Source organism: Galeopterus variegatus, unplaced genomic scaffold (assembly GCF_000696425.1).
Source record: "Galeopterus variegatus unplaced genomic scaffold, G_variegatus-3.0.2 Scaffold2728, whole genome shotgun sequence".
Lineage (NCBI taxonomy): Eukaryota > Metazoa > Chordata > Mammalia > Dermoptera > Cynocephalidae > Galeopterus > Galeopterus variegatus.
Genome location: NW_007728839.1, coordinates 152,609 through 174,730, shown reverse-complemented (window position 1 = coordinate 174,730; position 22,122 = coordinate 152,609). Strand labels below are relative to the sequence as shown.

At 34.9% G+C, this 22,122-nt stretch overlaps 1 protein-coding gene across 1 annotated transcript in view; it reads right to left on the bottom strand.

Moving 5' to 3' along the window:
- KHDRBS3 (KH domain containing, RNA binding, signal transduction associated 3) overlaps positions 1-22,122 on the bottom strand; it is a 153,047-nt gene that overhangs the window by 22,959 nt on the left and 107,966 nt on the right. The window contains exon 7 of the mRNA XM_008582820.1: positions 20,094-20,176. Within this exon, the coding sequence (XP_008581042.1) occupies positions 20,094-20,176 (83 nt within the window). The remainder of the gene's footprint in view (positions 1-20,093; positions 20,177-22,122) is intronic.

The following is a 22,122-nucleotide window of genomic DNA, read 5'->3' as shown; positions in this document are numbered from 1 at the left end:
ATTATTTAATAATAGCTAAGAAGTAGAAACCACCCCACTATCCATCATTTGGTAAATAAACAAAATGCAGTATCCCATATTAGGAGTATAAAATGCAAAAAAAGTAAAGAAAGTGATGATACATGCTACACTGAGGATGGACTTCAAAAATGTAATGTTAAGTGAAAAATATCTGATGTAGAAGATCATATATTGTATGATACATTTATATGAAATGTCCAGAAAAGGGAAATCCATAGAAAACAAAAATGAGATTAATGGTTGCCTGTGGCTGGGGCTAGGAAAAGGAACTGATTTTAAGCAGTTATGAAAGAGCTCACTGGAGGGATAAAGTGTTCCAAAATGAGATTTTGATGTCTGTTGCACAACTCTGTAAATTTACTAAAAATCATTAAATTTCTAATTGAAATGGTGAATTTTATGGTATGTAAAATTTATGTCAATGAAACTGTTAAAAAATCAGCCCTAAGTATTTTATGTTTTTTAATGTTGTTGTACATGGTCTCTTTCAAGATTATCTTCCAAGTGTTAATTGCTATTACAAAAATACATGATTTGTATACTGACTATATTATGTAATTCATAAACTTACTTATTACTTTGAGTGGTTTTTTAGTAGATTCCTTAGGATTTTCAATTATAAAATCATGTCACCTGTGAATACATATAATTTTACCTCCTCCTTTTCAATCTGTGTACATCTTATTTCTTTTTACTCTTACTGCACTGATTAGGTGACAGTACAATGCTGAATATAAGTGGCGAGTGTGGACAAACTTGGCTTGTTCCCAACTTAAGAGGAAAGCATTAAATATGTCAGTTAAGTACAATGTTAGCTGTAAGTTTTTCACTTTTGCATTTTTTTCTGTAGCTATCTTCTACCAAGTTAGGGAAACTGTCTTGTACTTCCAGTTTTCTCAGACTTCTACTTGTTATTAATCATTAATGTATTTTAAATTTTATAAAATATTTTTTCTGTAGCTATACTGAAATGATCATATGATTTTTCTTCATTACTTAATGTAGTAAATTACACTCATTAACTTTCATGTTATATAATATAAACCTTGCATTGCTGAGATAAACTCTACTTAATCATGATAAGTTATCCTTTTTATACATTATTATATTTGATTTGCTAATACATTGTGTGAATTTACATCTATGATCATGAGAGAGCTTGGTTTGCAATTTTGTTGTTTTTTTTTTCCTTGTAATGTCTTTTTCTGATTTTGGTGTTAAGGTTATGGTGGCCTCATAAAATGAGGTGGAAAACGGTCACACCTCCTCCATTTTTTAAAAGACTTTGTGTGGTACTGATATTACTTCTTCCTAACAGGTTTGATAGAGTTCACTAATAAAGCTATCTAGCCCAAAGTTTTCTTTTGGGGAAGGATTTTTACTTATGCATCTATTTCATTAATGAGTACTGAGCTATTCAGGTTTTCTATCTCTTCTTGAGTAAGTTTTCGTAATTATGATTTTGAAAGAATATGTCTATTTTTTGTAAGTTGTATAATACACTGGCATAAAATATTCTCTCATTACATTTTCTTGTGACCTGAATCTATAGTGATATTCCCTCTTTAATTCCTAATATTGATAATCTGAGTTATTTCTTTTTTCTCTCTTGATCAGTCTTAGTTTATCAATTTTATTAATCTGTTCAAAGATCAACATTTTGCTTTACTGAAATTTTTTCTTATTAGTCATCTATTTCATTAATTTCTAGTCTTACTTTTATTATTTCCTTTCTTCAACTAACTTTGGGTTCAATTTGATCTTCTTTGGTAATTACTTTTTTTTTTTATTTTTTGTGACCGGTAAGGGGATCGCAACCCTTGGCTTGGTGTCGTCCGCACCGCGCTCAGCCAGTGAGCGCACTGGCCATCCCTATATAGGATCTGAACCCGCGGTCTCGGCGCTCCCAGCGCCGCACTCTCCCGAGTGAGCCACGGGGTTGGCCCCTTTGGTAACTTCTTAGGATGAAAGAGTAGATTACTGATTTTATAGTTTTATATGCTTACTGATTTTTTTCTGTCCTTCCATTTTTTATTCATTTTTGTGCTTTATTAGGTGCATGTACATTTAACATTGTTTATTTCTTTTTGATGAAATGCCCACTTATCATCATGAAATGACTATCTCTAGCACTTGTAATCAATTCCGTTCATCTTGAGGTCTATTTTGTCTGACATTACTATAACCACACAACTTTTTAATGTATACTATTTTCATGATATATCATTTCCTATCCTTTTATTTTCAAGATTTTTCTATATTTATGTTTAAAGTACATTTTTTCTAAACAATATATATAGTTGGCTCTTTGCTTTGCATTTAGTCTGGCAGTATCTGATTTGTAATTTAGGTTTTTAGTCTGTTAATGCTTGATATACTTTGACCCAAGTGTACTATATTAGTATTTGAATTCTAATTCTCTAAACTGCTCTTTTTTCTTCTGTTTATCCTCCTCTGCCTTTTTACGAGTGAAGTAGATTTTTCAGCATTTTATTTTTATCTCTTCTATTGACATTTTAGTTATGCCTGTGTTTTATGTTTTTTGAGGTTGCTCTAGAAGTTGCAGTATGCATCTTTAACTTACATTCTATCTCCAATAAATATTTAAATGCTTCACAAACAGTGTAAGAACTTTCGTCTCAGCCTTTATACTACTGCTGTCATATTTTACTTTAATATATCTAATATGCTATAAATTCCATATTAAATTACTATCACTTTTACTTTCAACAGCTAAGTTTTAAAAGATTTAAATATAAATAAATGCATATGAATTTTTCTAAAGGTCTCATATTTTCCATATTTGCTTTTTCAGGTGGGTGTCTTTCACTCCTTTATATAGAATGAGTCTTCTATCTAGTATTATTTCCCTTCAACCTACATTTTTTAGCATTTCTTGTAGTGCAGGTCAGCTGGATACAAACTCCCTTTTAACTTTTCTTTTGGTCTGAAAATGTCTTTATTTCACACTCCTCTTTGAAGGATATTTTCTCTCTACAAAATTCTAATATGAGGGCCGAGCCCGTGGCGCACTCGGGAGAGTGCGGCGCTGGGAGCGCAGCAGTGCTCCTGCCGCGGGTTTGGATCCTATACAGGGATGGCTGGTGCGCTCACTGGCTGAGCGCGGTGTGGCCGGTCTCAAAAAGGACAAAAAAAAAAATCTAACATGATAGGTGTCTCTTTCATCACTTTAAAGACAATGCTCCACAATTCTACTCTCAACTTCTATGAGAACCACTTTTTTTAGATTTCCCGTATAAGTGAGTTCACACAGTATTTGTCTTTCTGTGCCTGGCTTACTTAATGGTCTCCAGTTCCACACGTTGCTGCAAATGACAGTGGAATAGTATTCCATTGTGTATATATATATATATCACATTATTTTTATGGGTGGGGGGAGAGGTGGATTAATGGGTACAAAGCCATAGACAGAAAGAATAAATTATGGTGTTCTAGGCTGATTATTGCTAGCAATATTGTATCGTTTATTCTAAATACCTAGAAAAGAGAATACTGAATGTAATCACTGCAAAGAAAACATAAATGTTTTCATGATGTTTTGGTGATGGATATGCTAGTTACCCTAAGTGAATCATTGTACGATACATACATGCATTGCAACAACATACTGTACCCTACAAATATGTACAATTAAGAATAAATAAATAAATACAAACCTAAACAAAAAATTCCATTGTGTTCTGGCCTCAAATGCTCTGGATAAGAAGTCAGCCATCTTTCTTATTATTCTGCCTCAATGTAACTTGTCCTTTTTTCTTTGTCTGCTCTGAAGACTTTTTTTCTTTTCTTTTCTTTTTTTTAGCAGTTTGTATATGCTTTGGCTTGCTCTATTTTTCTTTATATTTATCCTCCTTGGGATTCTCTGAGCTTTGTGGATTGGTGTAATGATGTTTTTCATTAAGTCTGGAAAATGTTCATACACTATCTCTTCAAGTATTTCTTCTGTCCCGTAATTTCTCTCTTCTCATTCTGGGACTCTAATAATACATGTTAGACTGTTTTATACAGTCTCTCAGACCTCAGACTCAATGTTCCCTCTTCTCTTTGTGTGTCTCCTTGGATACTGTGTACAATCTGCTTAATAAACCCACTGAAATAATTATTCATTTCTGATATTATAATGTTTCATTTCTAGAATTTCCAATTGACTTTTAGAATTTTCATCTCTGTTGAAATTCCCATTTGAAAAATTAAAATATCTTTTAATTAAATCTATTTAGTTAAAATATATTTTAACATATTTATCATGTCAATTTTTAAGACACTGTTTGCCAATTCCAATATCCAGGCTAACTGTCTTGTTCTACTGATTATCCCCTCTCTTGATGGTTATATTTTCTCATCTCATAATGTATTATTGAATGTTGGATGTTTTATGAAAAAGAGCAGAGAAATTAAGATAAGTTTTTCACTGTAAAGGATGTATTTCTTCTTCTGTCTTGTTGTTAGTTGCTGAATTCCCTTTCTATTTCTGCTGTAACAAATTACCACAAACTTAGCAACTTAAATAACATACATTACTTTTCTTGCAGTTTTGTAGAACAGAAGGCTAACATGAATCTCACTGCATTAAAATCAAGGTGTTGGCAGGGCCATGTTCTGTTCTGAAGGCTCTAGTTTAGAACATGTTTCCTTGCCAATTCCAGCATCCAGAGGCCAACCACATCTTGGCCTGTGGCACCATTCCTCCATCTTCCAAACCAGCAGTGCTGGATCTCTTTGTGCCTTTTTTCCACAGCCACATCTTCCTCTGATTTTTCTGCCTTCCTCTTTCACTGTTAAGGTCCTTAGTGATTATAATATACCCACCCAGATATTCCAGAGTAATCTTCCCATCTCAAGGTCCTTAAACTTAAACACATCTGCAAAGTCCCATCTGCCATGCAAAATAACATATCTACAGGTTCTGAGGATCAGGATATGGACATCTTTGAAAGCCATTTATCAGTGTATATGGGCAACAGTCTTCTCCTGTAATAGTTTTAAGTTTGCAAGCTCTTTCAAGCATAGTGGTATTATTTTTATATAGGAAGATGTTATTACAACATATTCTTGAAAAGTTAATTTTTTGTTCCAAATTGCTCAAAAATATCTTATTCCAAAGGGAAATTTGAAGTTTTCTATTCAAAAGAATTTGAAATTATGAATTCAAATGAAAGAAAATTATAACTTTAAAGATGACAAAATACATGAGATACATGCTCATCAGAGGGCTTTTGCACAGACTCCTACTCCCACAGATATCCCCTAAGGCAAACCCTGAAACCTCCTTCAAATCTTAAATTATGTTCTCCAAGAAGCCAAACATGCCTAACATATTAAAAACAGTCACCATTAGAATTTAAGCTTTATAAGGGTAGGGATTTTTATCCTTTTTGTTCATTGATACTTCTTAAGCACATAAGGTAGTTTTTAGCACTAAAAGATACTCAACAGTTGTTTGCTGAATGAACGAAAAGACGAATATTAAAGAAATGCCAATAATTTACTTTTCTGGGAAACAAATATTTATTTAGCAACTATCTATGAGGCACTTTGCAAAGTGCTTAATATATATTACCTTGTTTACATAGTAGTTACTACTCAAGAAGAGTAGTTCAAACCTTGGCTGCTTATCACAATTACCTGCAGTGTTTAAAAAATTTACAGATAGCTAGGCTACACCAAGATCCAGATTAAAAAATACTAAATGAACAGGAGATTTGCTTGGGTGCCATTTTTTCCCCCCAAAAGGCTGCATAGGCTACTCTTCTATGCAGCCAGAGGCGAGGACTACATCCATTTTCATATTAGACTTTCAATGGTACCAGATTTCTTACTGTTTCCAATAAAGAAACTTTTAAAACAGATGCAGACTGAAGAACACAAATAGATCACTTTTCTGATCAGTACTGTACTGGGGGCTGGGAATACAAAGATGAGTACAAAAGGGCCCCTGCCACTGAGGGAAGAGATTCTCAACAGTTTAGCAATTAATACCAGGGAATAGAGGCAAGAACAAACATAGAGTATTTTAGAAACACAGAAGACTGACTTAGCACTTATCAAAACATGGAAGGAGGGAGATGTGAGATGAAGAGAATCAGGAAAGGTTGCCAGATGATATATCTACTGACCCAAGGAACTGTAGCTCTGCTGCAAGCAATTTGAAAATAACTAAAATGTAAAGAAAAGCAAATTGTCCTGTTTGTACCATTTTTGGAACCACAAAATGTCTTTAAACCACAATGTCTTTTAAAAGTATATGTGAAGAAAATAACTGAAGAAGCCATGAAGATTCTGATGACATTAAACTTACTTCACAACTTATGCTTTCGATTTTAATATGTAATTTAGCAAACTACAAATGAGACACAAGTGAACAATTCAGTATAAAGTTAGATTATACCTTATATATATATGGGTGAGTTGAGATGAGTCTAGAGAAAGAATTGGGGCGAGATCAAGAAAGGCCTTGCTAAGGTGATGACTTTTAATAGAACGAATGGTCCTATCCTAAACCGTTAATCCATTCTATTTAAAAATTAATTGCTAGCACTAGTAATATTGTTATACTTGGTGGGATGATAACCTGCCAAGGCTAAATACCACACATCCCCCTCCTCAGAAATTCCTTTGTTTTGTTTTTCAAATTGTCATACAAAACTTCATTTCTCTTTATCAAATTTTCCTGAACCATAAACTTCAAGCACTCCAAGGGGCAATCACTATCCCAGAGAAGCACAAATAGACTCCACTGGATTAGTATCAACATATACTCTGTACACCATATTGTCTTTTCAAAATTCTAAAATTGTGACTCTAAGACATTTGGCTTTAAGGGTTTCAGATAAAGGATTACAGAATTTTAACAACAGCATTTACAATGTGTCAGGCATCAAAGTGCTTTCCATATATGAACGCATTTAACTTTACAACAACCCTATAAGGTAGTTACTATTATTATCAATAAAGCACAGGTTAAATAACTTGTTCACGGTCACATGGTTAGCAAATGGCAAAGCTGTGATTCAAATCCAGGCAGTAAATTTTTTGTTAAATTTTTTATTAACCAAGTGTTTCCTTAATTGAGACACTATTTTATCTATATTCTGGCTAAGTTAACATGCATTGTTTTTTTTTTTTTTCTTCCCTATATCTAAAATTGTGTTATCAGGCTATATTCTTGTATGTAGTTTTTACATCTAATGTACCTAAAATTTAGCAACATCTAAGCCTATATCTAATACTTTTTACCAACCAATTAATAAAGGTTGCAATGGGATTAGATAAATAACTACTTCTATTTTGTAAATTTATAAACAACATAAATTCATCTTCATATGGTATAGCAATCCATTTATAAACGGTAGATTTAGGAAAAACATGGAAGTTTTGATCATTAATTCCCTACTTTCCTATGTACATATCTATTTTTTAGTCCTTTACAGAACACAAACAAAAGCACCAGAGTAAGAAATAACCAACAAAAAAGTAAAAACAATGATTTCTTTTAAATTTGTAGTGAGATCCAAATTAGCCGGTGATATTTTGTACAGAGAATAATCAGACATGAGGTGATCTGGAACCAATCTGTTACATGGTGATGATGAAGAGGCTAATGATCATGCCACCATAAGTCACTATTATTTATTGAAAACCAACAAAATGCCTAGCAATGATAGATTAGTACAATAAAACACGATGTAAAAAAAATGGTGAGAGCTATGTGGCAGCCTCTATCCTAAACTGTTCAAGTATATTCTCACACTTAATCCTTACATTTGCCCTGCTAGGTAGGTACTATTATTATTCCCATTTTGCACATGGGGAAATTGAGGGTTAGTGAAAGATCATATACACAGCTACTAAGCAGAAGTCAGGTCTGCCTGACTCCTAAGTGTATAATATTTTCACACTACTTTGTTTAATATACTTGTGGAACTGATCAACCCTGCCCTACGTAAAAATACTGAGTTACACAAACTTTAGGACACTAACAAAAGAGAATACCAAAAATAAAACTACGACTCAATTACTTGAAAAACTGGGGTAAAAATCTAATTATAATAATACATTTTGTAATTACTGAGAAAAATTGGGACAGAATAATAACCACCATTTGTATAGTGATTTATTAATATATAAAATATTTCCATATCAATTATTTAATATAATTTTTAAAATTTGGGGGACAGCCCAAATTCAACATACCCTAGATGGACTTATTAAATGTTTTCCCCCAAATCTTATTACCCATCATAATTAATTATAACAACCCACCCAACAGGTAAAATGAGAAATTAGATTCATCATCTGTCCCTCCCTTTTCCTGACAGAGACCATTTATTCTTTTTAAAGAGCTCAAATATATTTACAGTGCCAAACACTGATTGTTGTAAGTTCAGGCACTTATTGTGCAAATATTGTGTCATGAGTTACAAACATTTTTTTTTTTTTCCCTGACCGGTAAGGGGATCGCAACCCTCGGCATGGTGTTGTCTGCACCACACTCAGCCAGTGAGTGCACCGGCCATCCCTATATAGGATCCGAACCCGAGGCCTCTACCAGTGCCGCACTCTCCCGAGTGAGCCACGGGGCTGACCATTACAAACAGTTTTAAGGTTCCTGGTATATGCTCATAAATTACTTTGCAAAATAAACATATCTCTTCACAATAACAAATGAAAATGAAAAATACAATCTACAACATGTCTGAATTATTTCAATATATAAAGCTGTGAGTACTATAAGTGAGATTTGAATAGATTCTGAGAAATTAAAGCACCGACATTCTCTATTATAAATCATCCTTCAACAAGTAACTTTAAGCTCTGACCTCAACTCTGTGCTTCTAACACATTTTAGGACTCTAAACAATCTAAATTAGATGAATCTTAAACAACTTTTTATTTCACAAATGGGGCATCAAAATGGCATGCATAATTTTATGAAGATTGTTTATTTGTTGGGATTTTATTGCCTGGGGACTCCTCAGAAAAGACTGTAAATTTCTACATGCAATAACTAAACTCATAACGACAGTTATACAGAGAGGTAGAAGAGCAGAATGCCTAGACTGCCTGGGTTCACATGCTCCCTCTAGCATTTACTCTCCATGAAATTATGGAAGTTCCATAATCTCTGTGCCTCAATTTCCTCATCTGTAAAATGGTATAATAATAGTACCTACCTTTATAAGGCTGCAAAATGCTTAGAACAGTGTGTAGCACCTACTACATACGACTACAGAAAATTTATTGAGCTACTATGTACATTATAGCTGCTACCTCATTTAATCACAATCTTATACCCAATATTATTGTCATCTACAGGTGGAAAAAGACTCAAGTTTAGGAACCTGATCAAAATCATGCAGCTGAAAAAATGGAGCTGGGATAAAAATTCAGGTTTCTGTGAATTTATAGCCACTGTCCTTTTTACTAAATCATGGCTAACTTTAATAGTCAGAAAATTATACAAAGCATATTTTTCTTCTTCACTAAAAAAAGACTGTATATATACAATTTTTAAGGTTAATTCTCTTAAACACCAAAAAATACACTTTAAAAATGTAGAAAACACGGGGAAAGTAAACCTGGGAGATTTACTGAGTAGCTCTTTATCTTACAGAATCTAAAATTTTAGTGAAGATTTAAAATTGGGGGTGTGATAACCAACATACCTACTTTTTAGAAACCCTGTCACATAATCTACATTTTAGTAATGAACCTCTTTCCCTGGTATGTTCACTCTCCACAGCATCTGTCACTGCTATGAATGGTTGATCATAAGTACCTCTGTAGTCTTCTCAATGCTATTAAGCAGATGGCAGTGCTAAATCCAAATGATGTAGTACATCTCCCTGGTGGACTTTGTTTTCATATACTACCATTATTCTACAATTCCTCAGTGATAAATCTCATGTATTCTCAAGAACATTAAAGAGTGAACTGACAGTGGCAATTGATTTATTACTCCTAGCATGTCTTTGCCCTGCTATCGTGCTTTCATACACTTGTAGAGATCATGCGTGAAGATTCCACATGGTGAGTATAGGAGCTCTGGTATTCTCTACAATTATAGGAACATTATTTTTTATTTACTTATTTTTACTAGTTGCTTTATTTTTTATTTATTTATTTTTTTTGTCTTTTTTTCGTGTCCGGCAACGGATCGCAACCCTCAGTGTTGCGCCCGCACCGAACCGGAACCAGCAACGGGATCGCAACCCTCGGTGCTGCGCCCGCACCTCGCTCAGCCAATGAGCGGGAACCGGTCTGTATGTGGGATCTGAACCCTCGGCAGGAGCGCCGCCACGCTCTCAAGCGGCGCACTGTAGCAGTGCACCACCGGGCCGGCCCCTTTACTAGTTGCTTTAAATTCAAGTAAAAGAACATTTCTCTTAAAGAGAAATGAGAATGAAACCTGACATTAATTAGCTATGGTGACTTAGATTCTTTGAGGATTAGTTTCCTTATTTGTAACATTAAGGACTGTGGGGTATTTTTGATTTTTGTTTTGTTTTGTTTCACTATAGGTGTCATGGAGATGGCAGATTCAGATACCAAGTACTGAAGACAGGAGCAGCATCCCACCACGAGGTTGCAAATTAATGATCACCAGCAGCTGAGTATTGGAACCAGGCACATTGGCCTTCTATGGAGGTTTTGAGAACTGAGTGCTAGAATGCAGTTTTAGAGCTTGCCATTGCAGCAAGTCAGCCGAAGGGGTGGTTATATCCCCCAAAGGATGATCAGTCCAAAGGACTAGTGGCCACCACCAATTTGGATTCTGAAAACCTAAATGTCTTCAACACTTGGTGTAGGAAGATATCTGCCTTGTATATCAGAGAGGCCATTCTTCTCAACAAAACCAACAGATGTATCAGGCATCTTTTTTCTAGGACAGGCACATCTGGTATCACTCATTAAATTTTTGAGTTTTCTAGCATTGTCCCTTGCTAACTTGCCAAACAGGAGCATCTATATCTTTTTATAAATTTACTTTTCTAACTTGGTTGTTGCAAAAAAATAAAATAAATAAATAAGGACTGACAATCTTACAGAGGTTCTTGAGAATTAAATGAAATGATAATATGGTAACCAACAGTTAGAACTCAATAGATATTTGGGCCAAGCCCGTGGCACACTCGGGAGAGTGCGGCGCTGGGAGCGCAGCAGTGCTCCCCCCACGGGTTTGGACCCTATATAGGGATGCGGCCAGTCTCAAAAAGGACACACACACACAAAAGAACTCAATAGATATTTGATTCCTTCAAGGTTTGTTAACTTGAAAATCTTGAAAAAAAAAAAAATGCCTTTTTTTGTTTGTTTATTTAATTCTAAGGAATATCCTGATTAACTACACAACCTCTTAGATTATTTTCAATACAATCAAGGTATCAAGTTTAGTGGAAGGAGAATTCTAAGTTTGCAAGAAGCCCAATGGTGATTATCAAATTCATGTGATCAAAGCTTCCATTTAAGCAATGTTACACTATAGCTGGCCCAGTACCTGGTGATATGAAACAAACCTCAGCCATTCATGGATCACTCTTAGGACATCTGCCATCCATGCATAAACTTATCCTATTAGTGACTTAATACTACTCCCTATACTGACTTTCTTCTAACTTAAATAAATTTATTATAATTGAATAATAACAGTAACATTCATGAAACCATGTGTCTGATAATGCTATTTAAACTTTTCTAATAACTTGAAAATCTAATTATTAAAATTTTTTAAAAACCTGCCCATGTACCATCTGAAATCATATTGCAAAACATCAATGATATGTGTACTACTCTTTGAAAAACACTAGTATAATGGAAAGACTTTGAAATCAACAGTGTTTGACTGTGTAATTCAGGTCACTTATTTAACCTCTCTCTGAGTCTCAGTTTTCTCAAGAATTAAATGAGGATGATAATACCCACCTTTTAAGGTTAAAATTAAGATCACAGGGGGGATATGTATGTGTGTGTACTGATAAACTAATGGGACTGAGACACTACAGTAGATGGCCAATACATATAATTATTATAAATAGTAATACTCATAAATGTTAACACTTTAGCCTTGGGGCTGTTCCTTCCCCTTTCTCTGTCAGGGCTGACAAAGATTCTTGGCTTGGCCAAACTACAGTCAGGCTCCTAAACCTTCTCCTAGGCCCATCTGTATACTTTCTTGTAAAATCCAGTTTTAGTGAAAAACTCTGCTAAGTCAGTTTATCAAAAACCTCCCACTCATGATATCTAACTGCCCTCAGAATCATCCTCCACTATCCCCCAGGTAATGCCTGATCACCCTGGCCTGTCTTCGACAAGAAGCCTGTTAGGTGGGCTTATCCAGAATCCTCCTTACCCCTGATGCTTCTTCTCTGTGATTTTCCATCCACTGACCCCACCCTACTCCTTGGCTATAAATTCCCACTCACCCACGCTGTATTTGGAGTTGAGCCCAATCTCTCTCCCCCACTGCAAAATCCCATTGCAGTGCTCCCTGAACCCATCACAATGGTCCTGAACAAAGTCTTTCTTGCCATGCTTTAACAAGCACCACTGGGTAACTTTAAGAGGGTCGTGGCTTCACTTTCTCACTGCTGCCCTCTCTCCTTTTTCTTTTTTCTTTTTCTTACTACAGGGTCCTTGACTGAGAATTAAAGTATTTACTGGTCTACAGTATAATTTAGGTTGGTATCTCTGTTTTGTCAATGTCTACATATTACTGTGTTAGAAGTATTTGTCTGTTGATAGCTTATAATGCTGAATTTGTGCTAAGAGGTTCCTTCAGTAGTTGTGCAGCAAAGAGCCATAAAACCAAAGGACCAATCTATATAAAGTATATTTGATGAAAATTTTACAAGGCACAGTTAACACCCCAAAAAGTCATTACTGTTTTTAAAAGTCCAAATCTTGATACATTAGGACACATTATTTTCCAAAAGAAAGTTTTACTGATGTTTTAAATGGTTACATCTAAGTTAAACCACAGGTCGTCAATTCCAAAAGGAAAATTCCAAATTATTTTCGGACCTCCATAGTTTAGCTCTTGAGAAGACATTTTTGGACACACAATGCTAAAGCTGCCAACAGAAACAACAATAAACTACAAAGCAGGCACATGGCAACATTAATTTTTGTCTCACTGCTTACTTTCCTTGGATGTGACATTTGAAAACACACTAAGAGTGTTCACAGTTTCTGACAGCTTTCATTACTTTGCCTATTTGGACAAAGGGGCTTAGGTGTTGTTTTGTCAGAAAACAAGTCAATAATTTTATAATTTAAAATATTTTTCTTAGCTGGATAATGATTTTTAAGAATCAGATGAAAATATAAGCTCAAGTGCTTTTCAGTTGTGTATTTCTGAAAAAGTTGCTAAATGTCTCAGCTTCCTCATATGGAAAATTCTACCTTGTAGAGTCTTTATGAAAATTGGAGATAATGCATATAAAGGACATAGATAGCTGGGTCCTAGACTCAATAGATTCTGCAAAACTAAGAATGATTTTTAATCCTTTAATTCCTTTTTCAATATAATTTTTAATGACTTTTTCAATAATTTGTTTTCATGAAGATCATAGAGATTTGGAAGGATAAAATGAAATAACTACTTGAAAGTATAGTCTAAACCACAGAGGGCTATGGAAAATTAGTATATCAGTATTAAACCCATTCATAAGCAAACTATTTTTACTACACTGTCATCCACATACCCTCAGGAGGTTATATATTAACATTTTTTTGAGACCCTTTTTGTTTTACTTACTTTATGATCACTCCAGGACCTAAATATACTGCGATTGTTATTAGGATTATAAATAAGACACTGAATGCAAACAAATTCCACTTAGTTTAGAATTAAATGGATACAATTACAAGAGGCTTCCAGTAGTCAAAACTATGACATCTGTGAAGGCTCAAGTCAAGTCAGGGCAGTGGGCAGGGCCCTGAGCGCTGAGGCCATTTATCAACCACTATTCACAACAGCTATTCAGTGGCTGTGCATCCACAGGAAGTAATCAATAACTATTTTTCAGCCAATGTGTATTAGAACAATTCCAATATTGTAAAGAACAGTTTATATTTCTCTTCACAAAAATTGTGTTGATATCTTTTTACTCATTAAAAGTGTGAAGTTAGATAAACGAAGCTTTGTTTTACACTACAATATTAGTGTTATCAAGGTCATTACAAAAATCATTGGGGAAATGTAGCTGAACTATACTGAATTTTCTATCAGTAGGCATTCTTAATGGTACTCTAATTTTAATACAAGGTATTAGAAAATTGGGAGAAAAAATTCCTAATTTGTAAAACCTCCTGAGAGAAAGAAACTTGTTTCTGCAACAAAACAGTGTCATAAAATGATTAGGACTTAATTAAGTTTAAAGTTATAAATGAAAGAAACCCTTTCACAATGCAGCTAATACCCCATGGAAAGCCATACCATTCTTCTTGTTCTACTGTGTTTTCAAGTGGGCTATGATTGTTCGCCCTAATAACTCCCGGTTTATGGGAAATGGTGATACTGACCATCCATCCACATGGAGAGAAGCCCTTTGTAAGGTACTTTCTCTTCTCATTCTCATTCTAAAACATTTACTTGCAGAGTCCTTCCAGGTTTACTAGTACCTGTGTTTCATAGCCACTTTGTATGAAATGAGAACCAGAAGTAATCTAGAGCTGTGGAAGCAGGGCAGGAACTAGTGTTTACTCATTGTCCAGAACGTGCTACTTTACATAAGTTATTTCATTCAGTCCTCTAGCACAGAAAACAGAGTGGACGACATATCTCCCTCCACACAGTTTACAGAGATTATATGCTTCCTGTTTTGTTCAGCCTTTAGGTCAACTCTCTAAAGCAGTAACTATACTGCTATAGTAAATAGTAAATACTGTAGTAAATAGTTACACATTTTATAAACTCAGGCTTAGAGAGGTTAAATAACGTCCCAAATCACATAGCCGGTAAATGTTAGAGTTGGGCTCTGAACACAGGCTCGTCAGACTCTTCATCACTGTGGAATGGGTCTCCAAATGTTTATTTTTTTTTCCCACTTTTTTTTGGCAGTTGGACAGTATAGGGATTAAACCCTGGACCTTGCTGCCCAGAGCACTACACTCTAACCAACTGAGTTAACCAGACAGCCTTCTCCAAATGTTTTTGATAATACATCTGCATCAGAAAGAAAAATGTTTTTGAATTTGTAACTGTAATGTGCTTATGTATAATATGTGTATAATAATGTTACTAAAGTTGTGTCTTAAAGTACAAAACATTAAAATAGAAATGTAAAAAGTATGAATATGAGCTGATGCTCTCTAATTCTCTTTCTGCACACTCCTGAGTGAGTATGCTCTTAATATGGGGACTAGTACACTATGCTGAAGTCAGAGACAGACATAGCCAGGATCATTTAACTCAGCAGTGTTTAAGAGAAAGAAAATGAGAACCACATTTACAAAAAATAAAAAGAAACAGGTGGAATTAATTTTAACATCATAACTGTACTCTGAAAGGAGACCAAGTAAACAATTCTGTAGTAATACATAATTATAACTACAACATAGTATGTACTTTCAAATTTTGAGAGAACTATTGAAGTATGAAATTAATTTTATAGAATCTGAAGTGTCACAATCAAGAAATTTTAGACAGACATCAAGTGTTACACAGTATTATCTTCTGGTGAATTTGAAGACTGTATGCTCCTTGAGAGCAGTGGCAGTGAATGTTATTTGCTGAAAGCATCTAATGTAAAATTCGAAAAGCTAAGTGTCTAATTTAACTAGTCTTAGCCTATAACTTTAATATGTAGCATAAATAATTCTATATTTGATTTAGGCAGTACAAGCCTCATATGGCAAAACTTCTAGTTCAGAGTGAAACAATTCCTAACAGATTTAAAAGCATCATGAAGCTTTAGATTTTTGAATACTGTATATGAGAAATACAAACAGGAATTAGTTCCAGTAACTGAAATCAAAATCATGATGAAAGGACAGCTGAAAGGCAATGGAGCAAAGTACAGAAGAGAATGCTCTGGGGATTTGTACCACTGCTTGGCCTTATGAGTTTGGATAAGCAATAGAACCTTTCTGAACCCACATGCAAGGGAATGACGTGAGCTTAGCAATACTGCAGGGGATGCTGAGAGGGGAGAGAGAGTTTGTGTAAAGTCCATGGAATGGTGCCAAGGACACAGTAAACACTAAATAACTGAAGATGATGGTGATGATGATTTCCCCGTTAATACCTAAAATTTGGTAGTGGGGATGATTTGAAAATATGCTATTCTTACTGGTTTATACTATGTTCCTACTTCTGAGACATATAGTATTGTGCTTAAATCCATGTTATAATACTGAATTGTGTATACCCATTTCAAACCCAAATGTTGAAGCTCTAACCCCCAGGACCCCAGATTGTGGCTGTATTTGAGGATAGTAACTTTAAAGAAGTGATCTAAGTTGAAATGAGGCCTGTGTATGGTAGGTTCTAATACAATCTGATTGGTATCCTTAAAAAAAGAGAAAGTTTGGATACACAGAGACACCAGGGATGTACGCACACAGAAGAAAGACCATATGAGGACAGGCTAAGAAGGTGGCCAACTGTAAGCCAAGGAGAAAGGCCTTAGAAGAAACAAAACCTGCTGTCACCTTGATCTTGAACCTCTAGCTTTCCAGACTATAGTATTTTCTTATGGCAGCCTAGCAAACTAAAATAATGCATAAAATCATTTCTTCACCCCACTCCACAGATGCTTTATTTCAATTTACAACAAAGCAGTGGTTTAGTGTAGTCTGAGAGTGCCATTGTGGAAAAGATACATGCTTACAGTCAGGAAGACCTAGGTTCAAAGTTTGCCTCCTTTGTAAGTTGTATGATCTTAGGCAAGTTACCTAATTTTTGAGAACCACTGTTTTCTGCTTTAAAAGGGACAGATGTTTATTTCACACGTTAGTTATGAGGATTAAATGAACATTCAGAATACCTAACAATGGCCTTTGCATTTGCCCATGTATGCAGTTCTCACAAAGTTCTCTGTACTCCTTCAGGTAAGACAAGTTGTAGCATTGAAAAGATCACTTCAAAGAAGGTAGACTGGCTGTCATGCAAGATGTTTCTTTTAGTGAGTCTTTCCTGGTATTTAAAGGTCTTATAATTTATAACATACCCAGCCTCTTAATTGGTCTCTGCTTCTAGGCTCACCATCTGCCGATTTGGCCTTTACACTGTCATCTAATTAACTTCTCTAGATTTAAGTCTGAACACGTCATTCACTTGCAAGTAACCCTTCAATGGCTCCCTACAACTGTCTGAAGTATTAGGTCTCAGCATCCTGAGTAGAGAACATGCGGTCACTCCTCCTCCGGCCCCATCTCTCTCTCCCAACTCCTCCTGTGCGCATCACTGTAGCCTTACAAAAGCATGTGTAGCTGCCACAAAAAACTTGTTTCATGGCCTTGTGCCTTTGTGACTGCTATGTATCCTTCCCTTTCTCAAGGAAATGTCCCCAATATTCCCAACAAGAATTTAGCACTGTCTTCTTGGGGAAACAGTAAGTTTCTCCTGAGAGCTCTCATAATAATTAGGATATTACACTGCATTTATATATATAAATATATATATTTATATATATAAATATATATATTTATATATATTCCTTGTAGCCAGTAAGCTAGGATAGTGTCTCTATCTTAATTAATCTTTGTATTCCAAGCATCAAGCACAGTGCTTAGTACAAAATGGACATTCAATGAATACTGATTAAATAAATGACCAAAGGAATAAATGCTTGTAATCAATCATATTATTATCATAACTTTAAGTGGAAAGACTGCAGGCTTTATATGTCTGGGTTCACATTCAGGATTAGTTATTTACCACTCTGAGCCTGTTTCACCATGTATATTAACTCTTGCTGTTGTCATATTGGATTAAATGAGACGTAAGTAACAGATTAAATTCCATGCCTGATTTAAAGTAGGTTCTAAATAAATATGGACTTCTTGTTCTCTATTCGTTCACCTGGGGTCATACTATGACATCACTCTCTTTGAAAGAGCATAGCACTTAACAGGATAAATGCTTTAAATTTGGTTCTTCATACCAAATATCAAAAAACAAAAGCTTATTTGGACTATTATCTTGTATTGCGTATGCACTTCATTAGAAAGCTACATCTTGATTTCCACATCAATTAACTGGATGTGATCATTTTTACTACATAGGGCTGGACTGATGGCTTTGAAGATCAGTTGAAATCAAATATAAAAAACACTAGCACAGTATCTGGAACATGTTAGATACTCAGTAAGTATTAGATCCTTCTCTTTTCTCCAAGGAATGAATCAAATTGCAAACATAACTAAACTGTGCATAAGTTCAAGCAATAAAATACACCTGCATTTGAAAGACAACACACTGCATACTATAACAAATATGGGAGAGAATTAACAGAAAAGTGCAGTGAGACTCTAGAAATATACCAGGGTTAAGAACATGTGCTTGGCTGTCCTTCAGTCTGACATACCTCTTCTCAGCTGTGCAGTCACAAGCAAGTACCACAATCTCTTTTATTCAGTCTCCTCTTCTACAGTAATAGCATCTGCCTTATAGGATTGTTGTTAGAAGTGATGTGTTCATATGACCTAGACTGTAGGCCTTATGAAACTTATAAAAACAGAGCCAGAAGTAAAGTATATACTTAGCAAATGTTGTGGGGGTGGAAGACCTGCTTTGCCAGGATATTTAGATTGAAAACTGAAGTACTTGTGGATATTTATGTTTTCAAACAAAATCTGAGAAGGACTTATTATAAAGAGCACAAATCTTTGAGTTAGAAGATCTGACTTATATTTTTATCTTTCCACTTACTATGCAATTTTTGGCAAATTATTTAATTTTGGGTTCCTTTTCTTCATTTATAAAAATAGAGAACAGTGCCACATACCTCATGGGTTGCTGGGATACTTAAAGGAGATACTGTATGTAAAGTCTTGCCTAGCATTCACTATGTGCCTGTTACCAGGCTCGATATCAGGAGTGCTTCTACCCACCACACCAAAGGATACAAACATGATATACAAGGCTTCTACTAAAAAAGACCAGTTGAGAGCCAAAGTTTGAAGTCTATTAAGTTTACAAGTTATACAAGAAAATAATTTGGCATGAGCAAAAATAATTTTTTTTTATATCCCTGTTTACCTCAGTATCAGTTAACAAATAAGAGAACCGATGTGTCCAAACCTAGATTGGCACAGTATGAGATTAAAAGTGAATTTATGCTTCATCAAAATAACCACATGGTCCATATTTATTTATGCTTCATAATCACTCTAAAGCCAATATTTCATTTTATTTATGTCTATCTTTGTTCTCTAGTTAGAATTTTAAGCATAAGCAAAAGGTTTCTAGGTATTTAGGAAAACATTTTGAACATAATAAACACTGATTTCATATATCAATGAACATCATCGTAAATTATCGGAAGAGGTAACCATTTAGTTCTGTTTTGTCTCTGCTAACGTTCATTTATTTCTGGGTAAATACTTCCTTAGAAAACAAATCAGAATTAACTCATTATTCACAAGTGGAAATTTGAAGTTAGAAAACAGGAGCACTGCTGATAAGAAACTGAAATGTTCTATAATAGGAAATAAAACTTTTGGCACTTTCTTCTCCAGGCACTGACAGTACAAGATATTTACCCATTTCTGATGTAATTTTTGGCCTTAGGACTGCATAGTCACAGAATTTGAGGACATTATTCCTCTTCAGAATATAATGAACATTTAAATCAAATTTTTAGAATAAATAAAATTTCAATTTATATTTCCCAAGCCTGATTGCTTTAACTTAAAAGTAAATTTGGGTGGGGTAACACATGGTAGTTGGTAGGACTGAGAGTGCCTCTTCAATTAAAACAAACAAAAAACAAAAAGGGCAAGCCAAATTATCCTCACTAACTGATTACCATATTTTCCCCAGAGTATATAAATGTAGCAAGGCACAAGTGTCTGCTGTGGGTCTTGTAATAAGGACTGACTCTTACCTTTGGGCTGGGGTGCTATAGCTGTTATCATAGGAATCATAACTCTGTTCATCATAAGCAGTGCCATATCCATCATCATAGTCCTATAATATAACAGGAGAAGTACAATAACATTTAGAGAAGTTTCTGGAAAGAAAGAAGTACTCTGTTTTTTAGAGAATTTTCATTAATTCAACTAGCATTTAATTATATGTCTATAGTATAAAGAAAAATATAGGAGTGACTTCAGTGAAAATGATGGATTAAGAACCTCCAAACATTCTTTCTACAAAAGCAAAGAGAAATTGGCAAAAATTGTCAGAATCACCACTTTTAGAACCCTGGATTGCAGAGATCTAGAGATTACTTATTTTTAAAAAAATGACTGAATCCCATAAGAACATATAAACTTTGTGCTGTTTTAGCTTGTCCTATCTGCATTGGCCCCCTCCCCCTCCCCAAAGCTGTACAGGAGCCTTGAAAACCAACAGCCACAATTATCAGCAGTCTGGAGGCCACTACAGGAGGAAGAACAGGGTGGGAGCTCTTTCAAAACCCCATTTCCAGTGAACCATTTTTATTTAACCTGATTTGGACCTTAACCATTGCAAAAAGCCTTTTTCCTGAGGGTACATGAAGTAAATAATTAGAGGCAATTATTTAAGGTTTCAGCTATCTGAAATGATGAAAAAAAACTCCCTGGACAAATAATAGGATAATCAAAGAGGTTAAAAGGAAAAGTGAGGAAGGAGATGTCCACACTTTTTTGAAAACCCTGAAATATTCCTGGGACTCTAGAAGGCACATCCACACTTAATGCCGCATAATATCATGTCAATGCCCAGGAAAGACCTGAGAAGAACCTGAGCTCTCTCTTCTGGTTGACTCTGAGGTTCAGCACAAGCAGGAAATGAAAGGCTAAGGCAGAGTTTGTTGTAAACTGACTGGGTGAGTGTTGAAGACAAGTCCCAATATGCACTCAGAGGTCTTCTGCAAAGAACAGAAAGTTTCCAGGCATTTACTGAAATCTCTATGCAATCATCAGATCATCATTAAGCTAACACAGAGGTGACTTCATAGATAAAGACTTTACAGAATTAGTTTGGAAAAAGTCACTAAACAAAGGACAAAAATAAAGAAACCCTAGAAGAATTTAACTTCCAGAACTGATGCATTATATTAAATGTCCCGTTTTAAACAAAAAATAGAGACATGCAGAGAAACACAAAAGTATGGTCCCTACACAAGAAAAAAAGCAGTGAATTAAAACTGTCCCTGAGAAAGGTGAAACACTGGACTTATTAGACAAGACTTTAAGTCTTATCTATTTTAAATATAGCTAAATAACTAAATGATACTCTTTCTAAACACCAAAAGTAAAATAACAATACACCTCACCAAAGAAAGAATTAATATAAACATAAAAAATATAAAAAAAGAACCAAAAGAAACTGAGTTGCACAGTACAATAACTAAAATGAAAAATTCATTAGGGAGGCTCATCAGCAGATATGACTAGGCAGAAGAAAAACATCAGTCGAATTGAAAACAGATGAATTGCGATTATCCAGTCTAAGGAAGAGAAAAAAAAAATGATGATGAAAGGAAATGAACAGAGTATCAGAGACCTGTGAGACACAATCAGATTTGATCCCTGAAACACCCAGGTCAAGGATCAAGATCCCCTTATCAGTAAGCTCCCCTGCTGCCAAGAAAAAAAAAAGTATGAAAATATGCACAATGAGATATCAGGAGAGGAGAGAAGAAAGTAGGAAGATTATTTGAAAAACCAATGGCTGAAAACTTCCCAAATTTGATGAAAAACTTTCATGTACACATCCAAGAAGTTCAACAATCTCAAAATAGGACAAACTCAGAGGCCCACACCTACATATGTCATTATCAAACTGTTGAAAAGCAAAGGCAAAAAGAGAATCTTGAGAGCAGCAAGAGAGACACAAGTTTTCACATGCAATAGAACCTAATGATATTAACAGCTCATTTTTAACTGAAACTATGGAGACCAAAAGACAATGGGATTGTATAAGAA